Source organism: Oncorhynchus tshawytscha, linkage group LG24, assembly GCF_018296145.1.
Source record: "Oncorhynchus tshawytscha isolate Ot180627B linkage group LG24, Otsh_v2.0, whole genome shotgun sequence".
Taxonomy (NCBI): domain Eukaryota; kingdom Metazoa; phylum Chordata; class Actinopteri; order Salmoniformes; family Salmonidae; genus Oncorhynchus; species Oncorhynchus tshawytscha.
Genome location: NC_056452.1, coordinates 2,373,052 through 2,399,143, shown reverse-complemented (window position 1 = coordinate 2,399,143; position 26,092 = coordinate 2,373,052). Strand labels below are relative to the sequence as shown.

At 42.0% G+C, this 26,092-nt stretch overlaps 1 protein-coding gene across 2 annotated transcripts in view; it reads left to right on the top strand.

Moving 5' to 3' along the window:
* Positions 1–1,390: 1,390 nt before the first annotated feature.
* Positions 1,391–26,092, top strand: part of LOC112223885 (alpha-tectorin) — a 47,893-nt gene continuing 23,191 nt past the window's right edge. For both annotated transcript variants that reach the window (XM_024387192.2, XM_024387191.2), the window contains exons 1-10: positions 1,391–1,425; positions 1,539–1,617; positions 1,781–1,804; positions 18,882–19,003; positions 19,998–20,276; positions 20,461–20,556; positions 21,119–21,272; positions 21,517–21,917; positions 23,357–23,936; positions 24,049–24,632. In XM_024387192.2, coding sequence (XP_024242960.2) covers positions 1,572–1,617; positions 1,781–1,804; positions 18,882–19,003; positions 19,998–20,276; positions 20,461–20,556; positions 21,119–21,272; positions 21,517–21,917; positions 23,357–23,936; positions 24,049–24,632 — 2,286 coding nt within the window. In that variant the 5' untranslated portion in view covers positions 1,391–1,425; positions 1,539–1,571. The remainder of the gene's footprint in view (positions 1,426–1,538; positions 1,618–1,780; positions 1,805–18,881; positions 19,004–19,997; positions 20,277–20,460; positions 20,557–21,118; positions 21,273–21,516; positions 21,918–23,356; positions 23,937–24,048; positions 24,633–26,092) is intronic.

Sequence of the window (26,092 nt, the reverse complement as noted above, 5' to 3'; positions counted from 1 at the left end):
GTCATCTACAAGACCCTGCTAGGTAAAGTCCCCCTTATCTCAGCTCGCTGGTCACCATAGCATCTCCCACCTGTAGCACACGCTCCAGCAGGTATATCTCTCTAGTCACCCCCAAAACCAATTCTTTCTTTGGCCGCCTCTCCTTCCAGTTCTCTGCTGCCAATGACTGGAACGAACTACAAAAATCTCTGAAACTGGAAACACTTATTTCCCTCACTAGCTTTAAGCACCAACTGTCAGAGCAGCTCACAGATTACTGCACCTGTACATAGCCTACCTATAATTTAGCCCAAACAACTACCTCTTTCCCAACTGTATTTAATTTTAATTAATTTATTTTGCTCCTTTGCACCCCATTATTTTTATTTCTACTTTGCACATTCTTCCATTGCAAAACTACCATTCCAGTGTTTTACTTGCTATATTGTATTTACTTTGCCACCATGGCCTTTTTTGCCTTTACCTCCCTTCTCACCTCATTTGCTCACATTGTATATAGACTTGTTTATACTGTATTATTGACTGTATGTTTGTTTTACTCCATGTGTAACTCTGTGTCGCTGTATCTGTCGAACTGCTTTGCTTTATCTTGGCCAGGTCGCAATTGTAAATGAGAACTTGTTCTCAACTTGCCTACCTGGTTAAATAAAGGTCAAATAAAAATAAATAAATAAATGGATTACCTGCCCTTTATTTATCACTCCCATTGGTTTCTTGCCCAGTCGTCATTGTTTCTGTTTCATGTCTGTGCGTTGTTCGTGTATCTTGGTTTCATTTATTTATTAAACGATTCACTACTTGAATTTACGTCCCGACTTCCAGCGCAACACGTTACATTGCCCCTAAAAAACAGCTTTAGAAAGTAATGTAACACAAAGATTATCCCAATGAATGGACATAGACTACTCATCTTAAACCACATATTTGTGGATACAAATACGTCAGGATTTCTGAACATATGCTCACAAATCATTTTACATTTATTCAAATTGTAATTTTATTTGTGAGCTATGTTGACTATATTTACATATCATGGATTAATGTGTGATTTATTTTTACATAAGGTATTCGCAGATTATGGTTTACCTTGTGAAATATTTGTATATATTCACAGATCATAGATTTCTTTGAGTTATGTCGAATAGACATTCTTACAGAATAACGAAACAAATCTAACCCCATAGAATATTTCTTAAATCTTACAATAAAGCCGTTCTCAATGCAGTACACATATGAGGAAGCAATTTGCTTTTGCCTTTTGTCACGCGAATGTTTCACATAAATGGTCAATGAATTATTGTAACTGGTGAGACAACCGGTTTGTAGAGCTTTCGATCAAGGTGCATTCCATCACAGAAATGAACAGTATATAAGCCTAGTGTCCAATTGTACCACATACATGAGAGGGTGAATCCACAGAAATAGGTGAGCTCATCAATACAACATGTAAAATATGCGTAAAATACATTTTAAGGATGGGATAATAATATTAATGGTTTCTGACGAATATGGTAAAAATGATTCATCTTTTCTCATAGATTTGAATTATCTTGGCCAAGGAGCTAGTGACAATGGGGAACCAAACCATGCTTTTGGTGCTGCTTTTGTTGATGATGAGTAAGTATTGTCTCTTCTCAATATGACGCTGATGAGAAGCTGGTGTTGAATTGCATACGTTTTCCTTTGTCCCCACTTCAATTTAGTCTATAAGGCTATAAAACCAACTTATTTTTCCATATTAATTTCCCTTGCGTAAACATTTTCTTTGGTATCTCAACAGGTAGGGTGACCAATGCTGTTTCTGGTAAGTTTACCATGTCCAATAACTGATTTCAACCCCCAAACCCCAAATTGTTTGTCAGCAAAACAAACAATTCCCTTTAAAGGATAGTTTCTCAAAATGACGATCTAATCGTAATTGTTTCCTTACCTTGAGTGGAGTTATGCGACTGTATTATATTTTTAATACAAGCTCTATGCGACTGTATTATATTTTTAATACAAGCTCTATGCGACTGTATTATATTTTTAATACAAGCTCTATGGAATGCCCTGTGAAGTAAACTATTCCTACAATGTCATAGTTTACTTCATGTATGAATAGTCATCCTAAAATAGCTCACACACTTCCATTCAATTTATATTGAAACAATATCACTCAAGAAAATCTGTGTTTGACTTTGAATTAAATGTTTTGGAACATAACTGTGTTTAATCATTTTAAAACTCCTGTAAGAAAACAATTCAGATTAAGTGAAAATATGCTTCAGTAAGAGAACGTTGTTCTGAATGTGCATAATGCTGTCTGCACACTTCGTAATTGTCATTGTTTTATTTTATTTGACAAAAATCCATTATGACAAGGTGTAGACAATGCATGTGAAAGTAAATACTTGGTCTGTAGATAATTAGAATGTGACAAGTGTCACTGATAAACTATATTTAATTTATACTCCGGTGGAATGACTGTAGACCGTTGCTGCGACTGTTGGTTTCCTTGTCGTGGTTACTGGGCTGGTACAGCAACAAAAACAAATCTATCTGTGACGAGACAGTGCCGGAGTTCTAAAATCCTCAGAATGAACTACTTTTATTTAGTCACACTCACAGCCATAAGCTATTTTCTGTATGCTCGCTATTACTTTGTAAATAATAATACTTTTATTTTCCTGTAAAATGAAGACTTTATCAGCTATATTTAGGTCATTATTTGAACTGGCTAGCCAGTTAACTTTAGCTAGATGACATGTTTTGTATTTTATTAAGGATCCCCATTGGGGTCCAACAATATTAAGGATATAAAGAAACCAAAACATTGTTTAGAAAGTTGCTTTTAGTTGCCTTGCCAGCTAGTATAGGTTGACATATGGGTTTATTGGTGTTAAAATAGAGCAAGCATGCTATTTGAAGCTCTGGGCTGCTGGTGCCATTCAGATTGTTGCTTTGTGTTTATACTTTTTCACAATGACAACGACAAGTTTGATGTCAGATGACAATAATGTTCATGATGTCACCACAAACTGTCTACAGACATGTCGATAGGCCAAATGTAAACCAGCCAAAAAGGTAGAGCAAATGTTTCAGTGCCCCATGCTATCATCGGTGGTCTCTTTGATTGAACTCTAGCTCAGTGTTGCATGTGCAATAGCTTGAACGTTAAAAAAATGTTTTTATGACCTCAAAACAATAGTTAAAATTATAATTTTGATCTCATGGATGATTCATAGCTCTGTCTATTAATTTGAGTGTGGTTACATTTCTCCAGCCCCATCCCTCAACTTTTTACCAAAACAGTGCCGGGGTGTCCACTGTTGTTGTTTGAACAGCAGATTGTATAATATCACACCACAATACTTAGCATTCGAACTATCCACTGAAAAGATTATTGCCAAAGGTGTTTATTTGTTATAGCAGGTGTTCATTCAATGGTATTAAATGTCCCCTGACAATGACCTGCAATGCTTTTGTTTACTTGCCAACCTTCATTGCCCTCTTGGCAAAACAAGTCTGCAAATATTTTGTTTGCCCAACACATTCGGCCAGGTTGCTCTTGTCAAAGATACTGTATTTTAATCTCAACGATTAGAAATAACCCATTAAAAGAACCTGCATCGCTCCGCATGACACACCCCTTGTGACACATTCCTAATCTTGCCAGAAACATAGCTGAAAGACTGCCAATAAGGCATGACTTCCTAGAAACATATGTGCTTTCAGGTCATTTGCGGGAGAGTACAATGCAGGACAGTACAAGTATTCAGAGCCCTTGACCTTTTCCACATTTTGTTGCCTTACAGCCTTATACTTAAATGGAATTTAAAAAAAAATTTCCTCATCAATTTATACACACAACCCCATAATGACAAAGCAAAAAGTAACAAAAATACCTTATTTACATAAGTATTCAGATCCTTTGCTATGAGATTTGAAAATTGAGTTCAAGTGCATCCTGTTTCCATTGATCATCCTTGAGATGTTTCTACAACTTGATTGGAGTCCACCTGTGGCAAATTAAATTTATTGGACATGATTTGGAAAAGCACATAGCTGTCTATATAAGGTCCCACAGTCGACAGTGCATGTCAGCGTCAAAGCCAAGCCATTAGGTAGAAGGAATTGTCCTTCGAGCTCTGAGACAGGATTGTGTCAAGGCACAGATCTGGGGAAGGGTACAAAAATATTTATGGAGCGTTGAAGGTCCCCAAGAACACAGTGGCCTCCATAATTCTCCAAGTTGGCTGTCATGTGCCTCATTACCTGATCGAACATCTCTGGAGACCTGAAAATAGCGAATCCTAAAAGGAGTGAATCCTCACCACTCAGCGGAGCCTCGTTCGGCAGCGAAACAATTCATTCAGCCTCATTTACTGACTTTTTAAAACCATAGCTGATATGGCTGACTTGCTTAAACAAATGGCGTTTCTACTAACTCCTTGTGGATTTGTGTAAGTCGCTAATGTTATTGTCCTTCAGTAACAACGAACACCATGAGTTTTGACTTTTGAACCATACAAACATTAATACATTTATGTTCAGTAAATGTATAATGCTTGTTCTCATCATCAATACTTAGATCTAAATATAAGCTAATTAAATCAAACTTGTTGCTATGAGGTAGGACTATTTGTTCAGCACTTTCCAAAATGGATACCGACAGAAATTCAGAGAGAGAGATGCAGTTAGCCTACCATTTGAAGTATTTTATTAGGGCTACGTGGTCTAAAAAGGAAGGACAATACAATCATGAGGATCCACTTTTATAGACAATATACTGACGCACAGACAGTGCATTGCGCAAACAAAACAACTCTCGCAATATCAACTGGAATTACATGGGTCTATTACTTGAGAAAATATTTGAATGGGAAGAGACTGTCACTGGCAGACATGGTTACAGACCCAACAACTTTATATCGTGTCCCGTCCTCGTGTAGAAAAGCACATGAGATAATTTATGTAGCAGCATTGCAGTACATTTTTGGACTCGTTATAAGGGCACAAGGCGAGACCCAGATGCAGACACAGGAGGCAGATGGTTATTGTCCAGGATGTTTATTAACAATGCAAAAGGAGTAGGCAAGAGAAAGGCCGTGTTTGGCCGGGTATTTGGCCGGAGATTGACTCTTTTTTTTTAATGGGAGGTTGACTGTTTTTTTTATGGCACTTTGCCGTTGAGCTTCACGGTTTGGTATTGTTTTGTCGTCGTCATTTTGATAAATAAGAAGAAAATGTACGCTCACCACGCTGCACCTTGGTCCTCTCCTTTCATCAGCCGTGACAGACTTGTTGTGTAATGTTTATGTCGAATGGCCGATGAGCACCTACACCTTTTATCTATAATTAAAATTCATATGACAAGGATTGAAGAGGACTTGGCAGTAGATTGTCGACGTGATTCATGATGACTGCTCGTCTAGCTTTCTAGCTAAGATTTTGAAAGTTACATGATCAGTCCATTCAAAACTACGGTAGATATAATGTGAATTGAGGTCATTTTTATCTGTGGCCAATGAGGCTTCTTGGATGGGCACTAATGATAATCTATGGCAGCACCCAAGGGGGCTTGAACTGCCTAGCTCTCCCTGTAAATTCTGCGGTGATGTAGTGTCCCCATGAGTGACCGAACACGGTGGAACTAGAGAAGATTACCAAACCCTACGCTCTCCATATTCGGCTGGCTGCCCCTCCACCACTGAAAGCACTGAGCGAGGCTAAAACACCTGCATTTTGAAGCTGTTTTACCTACTTTAAGAATGAGGCCATGTTTATATGTAGCTTTATTAAGTCACCTTTTTTTTAACATTGTTTGCAAACTGATGTGACTTGAATTAATGCCACAATAACATGCAAAACCAGCACACACAAAAAATATTTGCATATCTTAGCAGTCACAATTGTGATCATTGGGACATAGTGTCTAACTTGTTATATGTATTTAATCATGGTAGATTTTTCATTCTATAGCAGAAAGTATTCAAGACCCCTTTACTTTTTCAAAATGTTATGTTACAGCCTTATTCTAAAATAGATTTTTTTTAAATCCTCAGCAATCTACACACAACACCCCATAATGACATAGCAAAAACAGGTTTTTAGACATTTTTTAAAATGTATTAAGAATAAAAAACAGATACCTTATTTACATAAGTATTCAGACACTTTGCTATGAGACTCAAAATTGAGCTGTTTGAGATGTTTGAAATGTTTCTACAACTTGATTGGTGTCCACCTGTAGTAAATTCAATTGATTTGGCATGATTTGGAAAGGCACACAACTATCCATTAAAGGTCCCACAGTTGACAAGCCATGAGGTCGAAGGAATTGTCCGTAGAGCTCCGAGACAGGATTATGTCGAGGCACAGATATAGGAAGGGTACCAAAACATTTCTGCAGCATTGAAGGTCCCCAAGAACACAGTTTGACCATTATTCATTAGCCTTTACACATGCATAAATCTGTGATTCTGGCTGTAAAACATCTACTTTGTTAATTCAGGTGGAATTGGCAATGTATAGGCCATAATCTCAATTAGTGTAATAACATAAAACGTACTGTATTTCATGTTAATAGTTTAGATCAGCACCCCTTGCTCAAGGGTAGACCTAGATTTGTGAGTTTTGTATACCTGGTTTATCAGAGTATTGGGACATGTGTAAACCTGGTTTGTATGAGTATTTGGGCTTAGATGCAGGTGTAGTCCTCAAACTGGTTTATATTAGTATTGGGACTCAATGAAACGTGTAGAAATGGTATACAGTTTGAGTATTTAGGCTTTTACACAGATTTAAACTTGGTTTATTTGACTAATTGGATTCAAGCCCAGGTGCAGACTTTGTAGGTATGCATATTTAAACTGAAATACAGTTATAAACCTGGTTGGTATGTGTAGCGATTTTCCTCCTCTTCTGAGGAGGAGTAGGAAATATCGGACCAATGTGCAGCATGGTAAGTGTCCATGCTGTTTATTATAACCGGAACACTGAAACAAAAAACAAAAGTGGAACAAAACGCAACAGTTCTGTCAGGTACTCACACAAAACAGAAAACATAGAAACATACAAAGCAATCTACGGTCAGAGCGTGATAGTACGCCCCCCCCTCAAAGGTGCGGACTCCGGCCGCAAAACCTAAATCCATAGGGGAGGGTCTGGGTGGGCATCTGTCCGCGGTGGCGGCTCTGGCGGGGGACGTGGCCCCCACTCCACCATAGTCTTGGCCCACTTAAGTGGCGCCTTTGGAGCGGCGACCCTCGCCGCCGCCCTCAGACTGGGCACCCTTGCAGCGGGCCCCGGAGACACAGCACGCAGCGCCGGCGCAGGATACTCTGGGCCGAAATGGCGTACCGGAGACCAAACACGCTGGGCCGGCACAATACGCCCTGGCTGGATGCCCACTCTCGCATGGCACTTGCGGGGGGCTGGCCTATAGCGCACCGGGCTATGAGCGTGTACTGGCGACACCGTGCGCTTGACCGCATAACACGGTGCCTGACCAGTACTGCGCTTCTTCCGGTAAGCACGGGGAGTTGGCTCAGGTCTATCGCCTGACTCCACCAATCTCCCTGTGTGCCTCCCCCCAAAATGTTTTGGGGCTGCCTCTCGTGCCTGTTGCGCTGCCTTACCTCATACCGCCGCCGCTCAGCTTTTACTGCCTCCAGTTCTTCTTTGGGGCGGAGATATTCCCCAGCCTGTGCCCAGGGTCCCTTGCTGTCCAATATCTCCTCCCAAGTCCAGGAGTCCAGAACCCTCTGCTCCTGGTTACCACGCTGCTTGGTCCTTTTGTGGTGGGTGATTCTGTAGCAATTTTCCTCCTCTTCTGAGGAGGAGTAGGAAATATCGGACCAATGTGCAGCGTTGAAATCAAATCAAATTGTATTTGTCACAACGCGCTGAATACAACAACCTTACCATGAAATTCTTACCAACAATGCAGTTCAAGAAATAGAGTTAAAACCTCTTCAGGATCGGACCCTTTTTTTCAATTTTCATGGTACAATAGCGTGGCATTTTTTCACTGTAATAGCTACTGTAAATTGGACACTGCAGTTACAGTATATTAACAATTTAATGTAGATAGTTGGGTGGACATTAAATTAATCTTTGACAATTTTTTGGGCCTTCCTCTGACACTGCCTAGTATATACAGTAGGTCCTGGATGGCAGGAAGCTTGGCCCCAGTGATGTACTAGCCATACGCACTACCCTCTGTTGCGCCTTACGATCGGATTGCCGAGCAGTTGCCACACCAGGCAGTGATGCAATCGGTCAGGATGCACTTGATGGTGTAGCTGTAGAACTTTTTGAGGATCTGGGGACCTGTGCCAAATCTTTTCAGTCTTCTGAGGGGAAAAATGTGTTGTCGTGCCCTCTTCATGACTGTCTTGGTGTGTTTTGACCATGATAGTTTGTTGGTGATGTGGACACCAAGAAACTTGAAACTCTCGACCTGCTCCACTACAGCCCCATCGATGTTAATGGTGGCCTCTTCGGCCCTTCTTTTTCCTGTAGTCCACAATCAGCTCCTTTGTCTTTCTCACATTGAGGGAGAGGTTGTTGTCCTGGCACCACACTGCCAGGTCTCTGACCACCTCACTATAGGTTGTCCCTATAGGTTGTCTCATCGTTGTACCACTGTTGTGTCGTCAGCAAACGTAATGATGGTGTTGGAGTCATGCTTGGCCACGCAGTCGTTGGTGAACAGGGAGCACAGGAGAGGACTAACTAGTGTTGAGGATCAGCGTGGAAGATGTGTTGTTGACTACCCTTACCACCTGGCAGCAGCCAGAATGCAGTTCCAGAGGGAGTTTAGTCCCTGGGTCGTAAGTCCCTGGATCCTTAACTTAGTCCCTGGGTCCTTAGCTTAGTGATGAGCTTTGAGGGCACCATGGTCTTGAACGCTGAGCTGTATTCAATGAACAGCATTCTCACACAGCAAAACCGTCTCTGCTAGCAAAACCGTCCTGTAGCGTAGCATCCGCGTCATCTGACAACTTCTGTATTGAGCAAGTCACTGGTATTTCCTTACAAGTTTTTGCTTGTAAGCAGGAATCCGGAGGATATAATTATGGTCAGATCTGCCAAATGGAGGGCGAGGGAGAGCTTTGTATGCATCTCTGTGTGTGGCGTAATGGTGGTCTAGAGTTTTTTTTCCCCTCTGGTTGCACATGTGATATGCTGGTAGAAATGAGGTAAAACTGATTTAAATTTGCCTGCATGAAAGTCCCCGGCCACTAGGAGTGCCGCTTCTGGATGATCATTTTCTTGTTTGCTTTCGGCCTTATACAGCTCGCTGAGTGTGATCTTAGTGCCAGCATCGGTTTGTGGTGGTAAATAGACAGCTACGAATAATATACAGTACCAGTCAAAAGTTTGGACACACCTACTCATTCCAGAGCTTTTCTTTATTTTTTACTATTTTCTACATTGTAGAATAATAGTGAAGAATTCAAAACTATGAAATAACACATATGAAATCATGTAGTAACCAAAAAAGTGTTAAACAAATCTAAATATGTTTTATATTTTAGATTCTTCAAAGTAGCCATCCTTTGCCTTGAGAGCTTTGTGCACTCTTGGCATTTTCTCAACCACCTTCATGAGATAGTCACCTGGAATGCGTTTGAATTAACAGGTGTGCCTTGTTTAAAGTTAATTTATTGAATTGATTTCCTTCTTAATGCGTTTGAGCCAATTAGATGTGTGGTGACAAGGTACAGTGGCTTGCAAATTATTCACCCCCTTGGTATTTTTTTTTTTTTTTTTTTTTTTTTTTTTGCCTTTTCAACCTGGAATTTGTCTAATTTGATTTCCACAACATGCCTACCACTTTGAAGATGCAAAGTATACATTTTTTTGTGAAATAAACAAGAAATAAGACAAAAAAAATGAAAACGAACTATTCAACCCCCCCAAAGTCAATACTTTGTAGAGACACTTTTGCAGCAATTACAGCTGCAAGTCTCTTGGGGTATGTCTCTATAAACTTGGCACATCTAGCCACTGGGATTTCTGCCCATTCTTCAAGGCAAGACTGCTCCAGCTCCTTCAAGTTGGATGGGTTCCGTTGGTGTACAGCAATCTTTAAGTCATACCACAGATTCTCAATTGGATTGAGATCTGGTCTTTGACTAGGCCATTCCAAGACATTTAAATGTTTCCCCTTAAGCCACTCAAGTGTTGCTTTAGCAGTATGCTTAGGGTCATTGTCCTGCTGGAAGGTTTCCCTCAAGAACTTCCCTGTATTTAGCGCCATTCATCACTTCAATTCTGACCAGTATCCCAGTCCCTGCCGATGGAAAAACATCGGCAGGGACTGGGTTTCCCGGGGTGATGAGAGGTGGTGGGTTTGCACCAGACATAGAGTTTTCCTTGATGGCTAAAAAGCTACATTTTAGTCTCATCTGACCAGAGTGCCATCTTAGATATGTTTGGGGAGTCTCCAACATGCCTTTAGGCTTATTTTTTTCATTAAGCAATGGCATTTTTCTGGCCACACTTCCGTAAAGCCCAGGTCTGTGGAATATACGGCTTAATGTGGTCCAATGAACAGGTACTCCAATCTCTGCAGTGGAGCTTTGCAGCTTCTTTGCAGCTTCTTCAGGGTTATCTTTGGTCTCTTTGTTGCCTCTGATTATTGCCCTCCTTGCCTGGTCCGTGAGTTTTGGAGGGCGGCCCTCTTTTGGCAGGTTTATTATAGTGCCATATTCAAAGTTTTGGATACTTTTTTATAACCCAATCCTGATCTGTACTTCTCCACAACTTTGTCCCTGACCTGTTTGGAGAGCTCCTTGGTCTTCATGGTGCCGCTTGCTTGGTGGTGCCCCTTGCTTTGTGAGGTTGCAGACTCTGGGGCCTTTCAGGACAGGTGTAGATATACTGAGATCATGTGACAGATCATGTGACACTTATATTGGACACATGTGGACTCTTGAAGGTAATTGGTTGCCCCAGATCTTACTTAGGGGCTTCATAGCAAAGGGGGTGAATACATATGCACTCATCACTTTTCTATTTAATTTAAACAACATTTTTTGGAAACAAGTTATTTTTTGCATTTCACTTCACCAATTTGGACTATTTTGTGTATGTTCATTACATGAAATCCAAGTCAAAATCTATTTAAATTACAGGTTGTAATGCAACAATATAGGAAAAATGCCAAGGGGGATAGATACTTTTGCAAGGCACTGTAGGGGTGGTATACAGAAGATATCCCTATTTGGTAAAATAACAAGTTCATATTATGGCAAGAAGAGCTCAAATAAGCAAAGAGCAATGACAGTCCATCACTTGAAAACATGAAGGTCAGTCAATGCGGAAAATTTCAAGAACTTTGAAAGTTTCTTAATGTGCAGTGGCAAAAACCATTAAGTGCTGTGATGAAACTGGCTCTCATGAGGACTGCCACAGGAAAGGAAGACCCAGAGTTACCTCTGCTGTAGAGGATAAGTTCATTAGTTACCAGCCTCAGAAAATGTAGCCCAAATAAATGCTTCATGGAGTTCAAGTGACAGACACATCTCAACATCAACTATTCAGAAGAGACTGTGTGAATCAGGCCTTCATGGTCAAATTGTTGCAAAGAAACCACTACTAAAGGACACCTATAAGAAGAAGAGACTTGCTTGGGCCAAGAAACACGGGCAATGGACATTAGACAGTTCTGTTGTTGGGTCTGATGAGTCCAAATTTGAGATTTTTGGTTCCAACCGCTGTGTTTTTGTGATGCGGAGTAGGTGAACAGATGATCTCTGTGTGCTTCCCACCATGAAGCATGGAGGAGGAGGTGTGATGGTTTGGGCATGCTTTGCTGTGACGCTGTTGGTGATTTATTTTGAATTGAAGGCACATCATTCTGCAGCGATACGCATCCTGTCTGGATTGTGCTTAGTGGGACTATCATTTGTGTTTCAACAGTACAATGACCCAACACATCTCCAGGCTTTGTATGGTCTGTTTAACCAAGAAGGAGAGTGAGGGAGTGCTGTATCAGATGAGCTGACCTCCACAATCGCCTGACTTCAATCCAATTGAGATGGTTTGGAATGAGATGCACAGCAGAGTGAATGAAAAGCAGCCAACAAGTGCTCAGCATATGTGGGAACTCCTTTAAGACTGTTGGAAAAGCATTCCAGGTGAAGCTGGTTGAGAGAATGCCAAGAGTGTGCAACGGTGTCCTCAAGGCAAAATGTGGCTACTTTAAAGAATCTATCATCTAAAATATTTTTTCATTTGTTTAACACTTCATTGGTTACTATAATATAGAACGGAGATATCAAATTGATTTCCCAGTGATTGCACGTTGGCCAATAGAACAGAAGGGTAGAGGCAGTTTACCCACTTGCCAAAGAATTCTCACAATGCACCCTGATCTCCGCCCCCTGTATTTCCATATTTTCTTCTTGGAAATTACAGGGATTTGGGCCTGGTCTTGGGGATGCAATATATCCTTTGCGTTGGACTCATTAAAGAAAAAATCTTTGTCCAGTTCGAGGTGAGTAATCGCTGTTCTGATATCTAGAAGCTCTTTTCGGTCATAAGAGACGGTAGCAGCAACATTATGTACAAAAGAAGTTACAAACAATGCGAAAAAACAAACAAAATACCACAGTGGGTTGGGAGCCCGTAAAACGGCAGCCATTCCCTCCGGGTCGATTATTCAAATACAGCACCCGATCTGCCAGTCACATTGTATTAAATGTCACCAAACACATCCCTGGGTCATTCTTCTTTTCAGTTCATAACAGACAGGGCTGTTGTGGTGACTGTATTACCGCCACTCCGGCGGTCATGAGTCACGAAGGCAGTCAAATTTCATATGACCATTTAGTCACTGTCCCACCCTGACCTTAGTATTCTTTGTTTTCTTTATTATTTTGGTTAGGTCAAGGTGTGACAAGGGGGATATATGTGTTTTGTCGTGTCTAGGGTTTTTGTATGTTTATGGGGTTGAACTTGTCTAGGTGGTCGATCGATCCAGGGAGAGTGCCAGAGCCCGCCTGGGATTCAATGGAACAGTGCGAGGAGGGATACCGGAGAATGGAGGAACGGTGACGATATGTGGGTACACGACTAGCACGGAAGCCCGAGAGGCAGCCCCAAGATTGTTTTGGGGGAGGAGCACACAAGGACATTAGCTGAGTCAAGTAGGAGACCCAGGTAGGAGACCTGAGCCAACTCCTCATGCTTACCGTGGGGAGCGTGTAACTGGTCAGGCACCGTGTTATGCAGAGATGCTCACGGTGTCTCCAGTGCGCTATTCTAGCCCGGTGCGCTCTATTCCAGCTCCTCGCATTTGCCGGGCTAGATTGGGCATCCAGCCAGGAAGTATTGAGCCAGCTCTATGTTCTGGATCTCCAATGCGTCTCCACGGTCCAGTGTATCCAATGCCTCCTCCCCGCACTCGCTCTGAGGTGCGTGTCACCAGCCCAGTACCACCAGTGCCGGCACCATGCACCAGGCCTCCAGTGCGCCTCCAGGGTCCAGGACGCCCTGTTCCTGCTCCTCGCACTCGCCCTGAGGTGTGTGTCCCTAGCCTGGTAACACCAGTGCCGGCACCACGCACCAGACCTACAGTGCGCCTCAGTGCCCAGTCCAGAGCGTCCGGCGACGGTTTACAGAATCTCTAACGACGGGACAAAGACCGGAACCTCTAACGACGGGCCACAGGTCACACCCTGACCGTAGTATTCTTTGTTTTCTTTATTATTTTGGTTAGGTCAGGGTGTGACGAGGATGATATGCGTTTTGTCATGTCTAGGCTTTTTGTATGTTTTGTATGTCATCTACAAGACCCTGCTAGGTAAAGTCCCCCCTTATCTCAGCTCGCTGGTCACCATAGCATCTCCCACCTGTAGCACACGCTCCAGCAGGTATATCTCTCTAGTCACCCCCAAAACCAATTCTTTCTTTGGCCGACTCTCCTTCCAGTCATTGGCAGCAGAGAACTGGAACGAACTACAAAAATCCCTGAAACTGGAAACACTTATCTCCTTCACTAGCCTTAAGCACCAACTGTCAGAGCAGCTCACAGATTACTGCACCTGTACATAGCCCACCTATAATTTAGCCCAAACAACTACCCTCTTTCCCTACTGTATTTAATTTATTTATTTTGCTCCTTTGCACCCCATTATTTTTATTTCTACTTTGCACATTCTTCCACTGCAAATCTACCATTCCAGTGTTTTACTTGCTATTTTGTATTTACTTTGCCACCATGCCTGTACCTCCCTTATCTCACCTCATTTGATCAAATCGTATATAGACTTGATTATACTGTATGTTTATTTTACTCCATGTGTAACTCTGTGTCTTTGTATGTGTCGAACTGCTTTGCTTTATCTTGGTCAGGTCGCAATTGTAAATGAGAACTTGTTCTCAACTTGCCTACCTGGTTAAATACTGGTATTGTTGTCTCTGATTGGGAACCATATTTAGGCAGCCATAATCTTTGGGTAATTTGTGGGTTATTGTCTTTGTTTAGTTGCCTGTGTCTGCTCTCATTATATATAGCTTCACGTTCGTTTTATTGTTTTGTATAGTTTAAGTGTTTATCGTTCATTAAAAGATATGTATTCTCATCATGCTGCGCCTTGGTCTCCTCGTTACCATGAACGTGAGAGTCACAATAATTAGGCTTCTCCAAGCTCTGACTCTGCTGATGGTCATTAGTAGTCTACCAAACTTGCTAACTGCCTGGTACTCAGAACTATATTGTCCCTCTAATCACTAACATTATTGAAAATGTAATCGAAAATCAAATCAAATCAAACACTTCACAAGAGCCCATTATGTAATTGCGCAAGAAAACAGTGATGGCTATTAAAAAGAGGAGGATTCCCATCAGCTTTCTTTTGGAAAGGCCTACTATATTTTTTTCTCAACTTTCCTAATATTAAGCACATTGCTTATCTTTACAACAGGAGTATAGCCTACCTGGCTGTCATGAAAATGAACCACGGGAAAAGCGTCCTCCATTTTCTATTTAAATGCATAGATGACATGTATTTTCTTCCTCTGCCCCTGTTTTAAGACCGGTGCATGATAATGATCCATTCTAAATCAAAACAAATGTCATATATTATTTGGTACATGTAAAGACAAGATTAAATCAAGAATAGTCTGATGGGTGACAATATTAGCCTATCACTTGTGAATAAAATATTGAATGATGCCCAGCGTAATGCATGAAACAATTTGTTCCAACTTTTTCAAATCATAGTCGCACACCTCATGTAGCCTAGCCCATAGGCCTATACGTTTTGATAAGGTTTGTTTCACAACTAAAGTGGCCAAATAACATTAACCCCCTTTATAAGGGGTGTAGAGCCTAACTGGAATACATAAGCAGGAAGAAGAAGAAAAAAAGAAATGAAGAAAAAAAAATGCTAGTGGTTGTATTAGTTTTGTATTAGTTTTTATTAGAAGGAAAAAAAATGCTAGTGGTTGTATTAGTTTGGGCTCTATCGCATCCCAGAACTGTCCCAGACTATGTTTGGAATATTTGTTTCCTCGTACAGAAAATAATAGGTTAACTTTTGTACTGTGGGGGATAGTAGATTGATATAGGCTTGTGTTTTTGTTGTTCGTTAGGCCTACACATCTTGTTGGCTGACAAAAGTAAATGTGGACAGTTTCTTCCAATATCTTCAATATGCACTTCGGAATTAGATAAGGACTTCTGCAGTTGCGTCCCCGACGTGTCTTGGGGTGGTTCATTTCTTTACTATCAAATGAGGAGTGACAAACTTATCACACAAGTCAGAGTTATAACTGAAACTAAATCTTTATTCACTTATTAATAAGGGAGCAGGTAAATACAGCACGCATATACATAGTGAATCGATTGAGTTCTCTGCGATAATGTGGGCTGGTCGACAAATAACCCTCAGATGATTCGTTGAGAGCCCGGAGACAAAAAATATAACACTTTTTATAGCAAACTACATCGACCTGAATGTTCATGACAAACAATAGATGTATGGAATGGGTCACAAGGTTAAGATTTGTAATAAAGATAATAATAATTCACATCAGACTGCTGTAAAGACCGTTCTCTTTGTGTAGAAACCAGGGTCTGGCCCTGAGCCCTCTCTCCCTGGTACCTTCCAATCAAACCGGAGCAATCTCCCTCACATGAATGGAATGTGGCCTAAGGCATCGTAAATCTACTGTCAGCATTAAACCCCCAGAGGCCCATTCTAGGTAGAACACACACAGATGAGTGTTCTAAGAACCCCCTATTATGTTGCATTAAACAACCATTTGATGCAATAACAGTATTTATAACATGATCCTGTAATTTCTCTCACAGTCGGTCTTCACTTGTAGACTGTGAGAAAGACCTGATCACGTGATGGAGAGCCATGTGAGTGAGAGGTGCTTCGGATCACGTAGCACTCAGAGAGAAGGGCACAACGCAGCACTCTGGGCCAAGGGCACAATGGCCAATGGCCGAAAAAGGCATGGATTGTTTTATGGTGCATTACAAAGGGGATGCCGCCAGGAAATTTGAGGCATTAGCAAGTGCTTGTAAAATTGTGAATGTCTGTACAGTCTACGCAAAAAACAAAGCAGAGCTCATTCTTTTCAACCAACTATTTTCAAATCATGATTAGATTTGCATTATTCAGCCTTATAATGTATAAAAAAATCTAAACGTGCTTCCCGAGTGGTGCAGCGGTCTAAGGCACTGCATTGCAGTGTTGCGGCATCATTGCAGCCTGGGGTTCGATCCCAAGCTGTGTGAGTCCCATAAGGTGGCACACAATTGGCCCAGCGTCATCCATGTTAGGGGAAGGTTTGGCTAGGGGGGCTTTACTTTTTACTTTAGCGAGTGGGTGTTAAGAAGCATGGTTTGGCGGGTCATGTTTCGGAGGACGCATGACTCGATCTTCGCCTCTCCCGAGCCCGTTGGGGAGTTGCAGCAATGAGACAAAATCGAAATTGGATATCACAAAATTCGGGAGAAAAAGGGGGTAAAAAAATCTTAACATATAGCCCAACATTTGTAGTACAACTAAAGTTACATTAATACCTCTAAATTAAGCACATAGGAGTACCTACTTCTTTGTTAACCGCTCAACACAGAATAGCCACATGTGCGCACTCCCTCAAATTGTTGGAGAAAATATCCTTTCTATTTTATTCAACTTTGTGGAATTGTATTCTTCATACTATAAAATAATATAAAATAATGCCACGGGAATTCTAAGCAAATCTTGTCTGCTAAATGAACTAGTCTAGCCCACAGCCATTTGGCATAGCCAGATCAGGACCAAACATAAGGACAACTCAGAGTATGCTATTCTGTTCTTCTGAAATAGACTACAATTTCTTCATTTCTTTCTTTAGACCTGTCTACAGGTTTAGGCTATATTACATGGATCTATTAATCTTTTTAAAATTGAGATGTTCCAAAGGTATGCATCAATGGCTTGTAGACTGTGTGTGGAAGCCAGTAGATGCTAAATATGTTTATGTTAATTAACGGTCAATTATCATGAGACTGACAGTTATTTGCTTGACAATCAACGGCTGACAAAATTCGTGACCGCCACAGCCCTAATCAGACCACAAATATGCTTATCAAAAGTACCCCATGAAAACATTATTGCCAAAAGTGTTGATTTATCATAGCAGGTGTTCAATCAATTGCCTTTTTAGGGATCGGTGTCCTGTGTATGGGACGGTTGAGCTAACGTAGGCTAATGCAATTAGCATGAAGTTATAAGTAACAAGAAAATTTCCCAAGACATAGATATATCTGATATTGGCAGAAAGATTAACAAGAATTTAAGTTAACTGCACTGTCCAATTTACAGTAGCTATTGCAGTGGAAAAAGACCATGCTATTGTTTGAGGAGAGTGCACAATTTTGAACATGAAAAGTTATTCATAAACAAATTAGGCACATTTGGGCAGTATTGACCAAAATGCAATGGGTCATTTTATCAGTCTAAAACTTTGCACATACACTGATTCCATCTAGTGGACAAAATCTAAATTGCACCTGGGCTGAAATAATATATTATGGCCTCTCTCTTGCATTTCAAAGATGGTACAATTTTTTTTACAAAAGAACGGTTGATTCTTTCTTTGTATTATCTTTTACCAGATCTATTGTGTTATGTTCTCCTACATTCCTTTCACATTTCCACAAACTTCAAAGTGTTTCCTTTCAAATGGTACCAAGAATATGCATATCCTTGCTTCAGGGCCTGTGTACAGGCAGTTAGACTTGGGTATGTCATTTTAGTTGAAAATTGAAAAAAAGGGGCGGATCCTTAAGAGGTTTTAAATGTCCCCTGACAATGAAGAGGTAATTTGCTAAATTACCTGCAATGCTTTTGTTCACTTATCAACCTACATTGCCCACCAGGAAAAGGAAGTCACAAACATTTGACTTACTGGTAATAGGTGGGCCTTCAGGTAATTTGCTATACAGCATGTGATTAGCTAGAAATATGAGGAGGCTACCAGGCTAAATATATGTCCCCTTTGTTGTGTGCATTTATTGTTGCCAACCAGTGAAGCCATTTCTGTTGATTGGCACATGCATTTAAAAACCAGACTTGAGTGATTTAATCACACTTGAATAATTCCTCCAAATATTTCTTAGATTCCTACCAGATATAATACAATTAGATATGCTTTGTGAAATCAAATGTAATTATTATTATTTTTTATTACTATTAATAGTACTAAAAAAATAATAGTTATCTTGGCTTATTGTTGATCCACTTTGATGGACAGGTTATACTTTGCTGACCTGATCACTGGTTGGTGATCGAATAACTCACTTGAAATAATTGCCAGTGTTGTCAAATATGGCTGGATAATAACTTTTTTATGACAGAGGGGCATTTTGTTAATCTCAGGACCGCTCTATCCATTTGGGGCTGGAGACACCATGAGTTCCAGATCAGATGATGGAAGTTCCCCTCTTATTCCCCTGAGCCGGCCATTTGTCTATTTTGGAAACGCGTACCACCAGATATATGTGGGTAGAAATGTATATTTATTTATCTCTGTTGCATGAAACCTGTTGTGTATTTTGAATATCTTTGTGGGCAAAACTGTATGCAATGCATTATAACTTCTTTTGCTGGTCAGGTTGAATATTGGTTGTCAAAAATCAAGATGCCATTGTTTACCTGGATGTAATCTGGTTCTATGATGTCTGTTCAACCAGTAAACCACTTTACAATCAGAATATGCTGTTAAGGTGTTGCATGCCCCCCAAAAGTATGCTGGGATGCCTCCTGGAGTTGTTAAAGATTATACAACTTGATGTTAGATGGTTCTTCACCTTGAAAGTAGTCTATGGTCCAGGAGAAACTGTAATCCATGTTTTTTGTTGTTGCTGCTACTAACTTCAGCTCACTATAGCTCACTGTGTGAGTGTGTTTTATTTTTTCAAAGTCCACATCATCTGAAATCAACTCAAATATGAATATTTTGTTTAATGTTACTCAAAGGTGATTTGGCCTTTGAGTAACAATTGAGTACCTTAGTGTGTGTGTTTTCACTTAATAGCTTTTTAGCCAAGAGCAATCATTTTGCTAGGATTGTTTGGAAGGGGTCTGAGTGGGGAGGGGAAAACTAGCTCTTATTATAGGCAGAGAGGTTTTGAACTCTCCTTCTTATTGGTCTATTAACTGATTTACCACCTGGTGATGTCACCAGACAGACCAAAACTCCATCCCATCAAAAAATGGGAAATTTGAACTGGTCTTTTCAAACAGCTCTCACACTAAGGACATTATCCGAATTTTCACAATTTCACAGTATTATTCCAACCTTAGTGTTTGGAAATGTATACAAAACACAGTTTCTCCTGATCCATAGACTACTTTCAGGGTGTGGAACCATCTAACATCAAGTTGTAAAACTACTCCTTCAAGCAATTCAAAACCTGTTCTGATATACAGTACAACTAAACAAAATAATTGTGTAATCATTTACAATTTTTCAATGAACTCATTTGATTTAAGGTTAACCACAATGGACACCTGACGTTCAACCAAGCATGGTCCAGCAACACACCATACAGATTTCCTGCACATTCCACAATAGATCTAATAGCTCCATTTTGGACCGATTTGGACAACCGAGGGAATGGTAACATCTTTTACCAGCAGTACATCAGCGGTAGTGTTCTTCAACAGGCCACACAAGATATCAATCAGTACTTCCCAAACCTGGGATTCTCTGCTAATTTGGTCTTCATTGCTACGTGGGATAGGGTGGCCTACTTCCCCAATTCAGGAACAGTAAGACTTTTCTTGTGGTTCTATATCTATCAAAAGTAATGCTTATTGTAAAGGCAATCGATACAACACCTGTGAAGCAATGATATGAAATAGAAATTACATGGGATTTGTTATGGTGGGCAAAATTGTTACATTATACGGTAGGCTATGTATTAAAATCTTTCTCTCATTTCCTTAATGTAAGGAAACCACCTTCCAAGTGGTTCTGATTGCTGGTGTCCAATCCTCTTTTGTCCTGATGAACTATGGGCAGATTGCACTAGCACAACGCAGCATTCAGGTCAGAAGAATGAATGCATACTTGTAACGGTCTATCCCAATGGGGGCTTATGTACAAAAGTTTAGATTCAGAGCTTATATATAATTCATTGTGATTGCAGGAAACATGGTAAAGTTATTCTACTTTAAAAGTTGGTAAACGTGTTATCCCACTTAGGAGACAAGTAGGAGAAAATACCCTTGAAAGATTGAGTGCTGGAGAGAATTTAGTTGTTTACGATCCTTCAGCATCGTCCACACCCTCTTAAGCCATAGATCCATCCACGTCTTTAAGAATTCACATGTCGGCATGGCCAACCGTCAGCATGGTCAACCTCTCCATTGTCTCAGCCGATCATGGCTAGCCAGAAAGGATCCTGTCTTTCTCCCTATATAGCTCAGTGCTTTCTCCTTGGCAAAACTCAATATTTTCTGATCCCATACAAGTTTGTAATTAAGGCACACGAAAGTTCACGTTTAAGAAGGCATTTCTGCAACAACAACAAAAATATATATTGTCTGGTGATGTAAATTAGTTTTTTCATAATTCCATTTTTAAATACGTGTCTATTTTTTTTTACTAGGCTGGCTATGACACAATCAACTCCATCCACCACTTCTCGATCCCTGGATCATTTCAAAGCAATTTTACAATGTTCAGCTCCACCAGTAACGTCAATGTTGCAGGTCGCTGGGCCTTTCGCACAGACCATGGATCAAGAGGCTGTACTTTCAATGGTGAGAACAACACAAAAAATACAAAACATAGGAGCCCCATTATTGTTGATTTGTGTTAAGAATTTACTGTTCTTCTCCAAAATAGACAAACTATATTCAATCTATTTTTTTAAGTGATGGTTGCGCATCATGTTACTGAGAGACTCTGACTAGGTTTAAATTAAATTCATTACATCTTGTCCAGGCTTCTGTCCTTACCCCATAATATTGCCTGCCTAAAACATCTTCTATCACTCTCTTTCAGGTTCTCCTGTCCAGTTGGGTGACTCCTTCTGGAGTGACAACAGCTGCAGACAGAGGTGTTCCTGCACCAGTACAGGCATTCAGTGCCAGAGCCAACCCTGCTCCTTTTCCCAAATCTGTCAACCCGACGCCTTCCGGTTCTCCTGCCAAACGATTGAACGCAGCACTTGCACCGTTTCCGGCGACCCCCACTACTACACCTTTGACGGAAGTGTGTTCCACTTCCAGGGCACCTGCACTTATGTCCTGTCAGAGGAGTGTGGCCATGGACTGCCCTACTACCGTGTGGAGGGAAAGAACGAAAACCGTGGTAGCACCCAGGTGTCCTGGACCCGTCTGGTGAGGGTATCTGTTTACGACGTGGAGATAGAGCTGGTCAAAGGTCACCAAGCCGAAGCAAAGGTCAGTGCCGGTACACATGTAAGAGTTTCTTTGTCGCTCAAGCATGATTGATGTTTATTACTGTTGATTTCACATTGCATTGCACATAGTTGACAAAAATGTGAACTTGCACTTCACTGAATTGTCTCTTCATAATGCTGTAGGAAGTATTATTTTTACTTTTATGATATACACTACATGACCAAAAGTATGTGGACACCTGCTCATTGAACAACCCATTCCAAAATCATGGGCATTAATATGGAGTTGGTCCCCCCTTTGCTGCTATAACAGCCTCACCTCTGCTGGGAAGGATTTTCACTAGATATTGGAACATTGCTGCTGGGACTTGCTTCCCTTCAACCAGAAGAACATTATTGAGGTCGGGCACTGATGCTGGGCGATTAGGCCTGGCTCACAGTCAGCGTTCCAATACATCCCAAAGGTGTTTGATGGGGTTGAGGTCAGGGCTCTGTGCAGGCCAGTCAAGTTCTTCCAAACCAATCTCGACAAACCATTTCTGCATGGACCTCGCTTTGTGCATGGGGGCATTGTTATGCTGAAACAGGAAAGGGCCTTCCCCAAACTGTTGCCACAAAGTTGGAAGCACAGAATCATCTAGATTGTCATTGTATGCTGTAGTGTTAAGATTTATATTCACTGGAACTAAGAGGCCAAGCCCGAAACATAAAAAACAGCCCCAGACCATTATTCCTCCACCACCAAACTTTACAGTTGGCACTATGCATTCAGGCAAGTAGCGTTCTCCTGGCATCCACCAAACCCATATTTGTTAGACTGCCAGATGGTGAAGCGTAATTCATCACTACAGAGAACGTGTTTCCGCTGCTCCAGAGTCCAATGGAGGCGAGCTTCACACCCCTCCATATCTTAGGCTTGTGTGTGCGGCTGCTCAGCCAAGGAAACCCATTTCATGAAGCTCCTGACGAACAGTTGTGCTAACATTGCTTCCAGTGGCTGTTTGGAGTAAGTATTGCAACGAAGACAGACAACTTTTATGCACTACGCCCTTCAGCACTCGGTGGTCCTGTTGTGTGAGCTTGTGTAGCCTACCACTTCGTGAGCTGAGCAGTTGTTGCTCCTAGACATTTCCACTTCAAAATAACAGCACTTACAGTTAACCTAGGCAGCTCTGGAAGGGCAGAAATTTGACAAACTGACTTGTTGGAAAGGTGGCATTCTATGACGGTGCCACGTTGAAAGTCTCTGAGCTCTTTCTTCAGTAAGGCCATTCTACTGCCAATGTTTGTGTATGGAGATTGCATGACTTTGTGCTCAATTGTATACACCTGTCAGCAACAAGTCTGGCTGAAATAGCCGAATCCACTAATTTGAAGGAGTGTCCTCATACTTTTGGAAATAATGTAGTAGTGTCCTAATTATGTCCTTCTCTCTCATACTCCTCAATGTTATGATTTCTACTCATTCTGCTCATCCAGGTCAACGGAAGCTTTGCCTCCACCCCGTTCTCCCTCCGTAATGGCACCATCCAGGTCTACCAGTCTGGTTTCTCCCTGGCAGTCAGCACCGATTTTGGCCTGCTGGTGATGTATGACGCCAACCACTATGTGAGAATCAGTGTACCTTTCAACTACTTCAACGCCACCTGCGGTCTGTGCGGAACCTTCAACGGCCACCGTGAGGATGACTTCCGCTCTCGCACGGGACAGATCCTGACCTCTGACGTTGACTTTGCCAACAGCTGGCAGGCGTCTGGGGACAACGACCCAGCCTGTGAGAGGGTCCAGTGTGCTGGGTTGGACTGTGCCTTCTGCACCCCCTCCCAGAGGAGTCTTTATGGCAACACAGCTCACTGCGGGATCCTCCAGGACCCGTCTGGACCATTCGCCCCATGCCACGTTCAGCTGCCCCCCCAGACCTATGAGGAGAGCTGCGTCTATGATCTGTGCGTGGGGGGAGGGTACCAGCCCATTCTGTGCCAGTCCCTCAACGTGTATGCCACCCAGTGCCAACAGCATGGCATACAGCCAGGATTATGGAGGAGGCAAGGCTTCTGTGGTATGTACTGTATGTGCCAATCAATCTTGTAACTATGGTCTCTGATCCACCGAATTGCACCATAAAAATAACATATGTTTTCACCATTTCTCTTTCCATTGTATTCCATCAGAAATCTCCTGCCCAGCCAACAGTCACTTTGAGTCCCAGGGCACAAGCTGTCCTGCCACCTGCAGCAACCTCAATGCCTCCCATGGCTGCCCCCTCCCCTCCCAGGAGAGCTGTATCTGTAACCTTGGTTACGTCCTGAGCGCTGGGGTGTGCGTACCCCTCGCCCAGTGTGGCTGCACCTTCGAAAACCGTTATTACAGCTCGGGAGCGACCGTCATACTGGACCAGAACTGCGGCAGGCGTTGCATCTGCAGCCGTGGCTCCATGGCCTGTTATTCCCATGGGTGTGGAGAACTTGAGGCCTGCAGCGTGGAGGATGGGGAGAGGGGCTGCAGACCAACCAGCTACGCCACCTGCTGGGTGGAAGGACCCAGGTCCTACCGCACTTTTGACGGAGTGACCTTCCAGTACCCCGGGGCTTGTGGGCTGATCCTGGCCAGGGTCATGGGGTGGTCCCCCCACACTCACTTTGTGGTGTCGGCAGAGAAAGTACCCAGAGGCCAGCAGGGTTTGACCCAGATGCTGAAATTTGAAGCGGTGGGGACACAGGTGCACATTGAAATGGGAGGTGGGAGCAGAGTGCAGGTCAGTGCCATTCATCAGTAATACAATGTAACTACAGATAACTTGCCAACCACAATGTGTATTGAATGTGTCATGAATCATGACATTGCTCAAATGTATCAGATATATCAGATTTAGTTTTTGGCTCCCGAATGTATGATTTAATTATTTTTTAATATAAACTCAGCAAAAAAAGAAACGTCCCCTTTTCAGGACCCTGTCTTTTAAAGATAATTAGTAAAAATCCAAATAACTTCACAAATCTTCATTGTTAAGGGTTTAAACACTGTTTCCCATGCTTGAAAGATGCCCAGGGTCCCTGCTCATCTGCAAGAACGTGCCTTAGGCATGTTGCAAGGAGGCATGCAGATGTGGCCAGGGCAATAAATTACAATGTCTGTGAGATGCCTAAGACAACGCATCAGGGAGACAGGACGGACAGCTGATCGTCCTCACAGTGGCAGACTACATGTAACAACACCTGCAAAGGATAGGTACATCTGAACATCACACCTGCGGGACAGGTACAGGATGGCAAAAACAACTGCCCGAGTTACACAAGGAATGCATAATCCCTTCATCAGTGCTCAGACTTTCCGTAATAGGCTGAGAGAGGCTGGACTGAGGGCTTGTAGGCCTGTTGTAAGGCAGGTTCTCACCAGACATCACCGGTAACAACGTCGCCTATGGGCACAAACCCACCGTCGCCGGACCAGACAGGAGTGGCAAAAAGTGCTCTTCACTGACGAGTTGCGATTTTGTCTCACCAGGGGTGATGGTCTGATTCGCATTTATCGACGAAGGAATGAGCGTTACACCGAGGCCTGTACTCTGGAGCGGGATCGATTTGTGCGTTACAGGGAAAGACATCCTCCTCCCTCATGTGGTACCCTTCCTACAGGCTCATCCTGACATGACATGGAATGGAACTTGTTCAGTTTATGTCTCAGTTGTTGAATCTTGTTTTGTTCATACAAATATTTACAGTGGGGCAAAAATATATTTAGTCAGCCACCAATTGTGCAAGTTCTCCCGCTTAAAAAGATGAGAGGCCTGTAATTTTCATCATAGGTACACTTCAACTATGACAGACAAAATGAGAAAAAAAAAATCCAGAAAATCACATTGTAGGATTTTTAATGAATTTATTTGCAAATTATGGTGGAAAATAAGTATTTGGTCAACAACAAAAGTTTCTCAATACTTTGTTATATACCCTTTGTTGGCAATGACAGAGGTCAAACGTTTTCTGTAAGTCTTCACAAGGTTTTCACACACTGTTGCTGGTATTTTGGCCCATTCCTCCATGCAGATCTCCTCTAGAGCAGTGATGTTTTGGGGCTGTTACTGGGCAACACGGACTTTCAACTCCCTCCAAAGATTTTCTATGGGGTTGAGATCTGGAGACTGGCTAGGCCACTCCAGGACCTTGAAATGCTTCTTACGAAGCCACACCTTCGTTGCCCGGGCGGTGTGTTTGG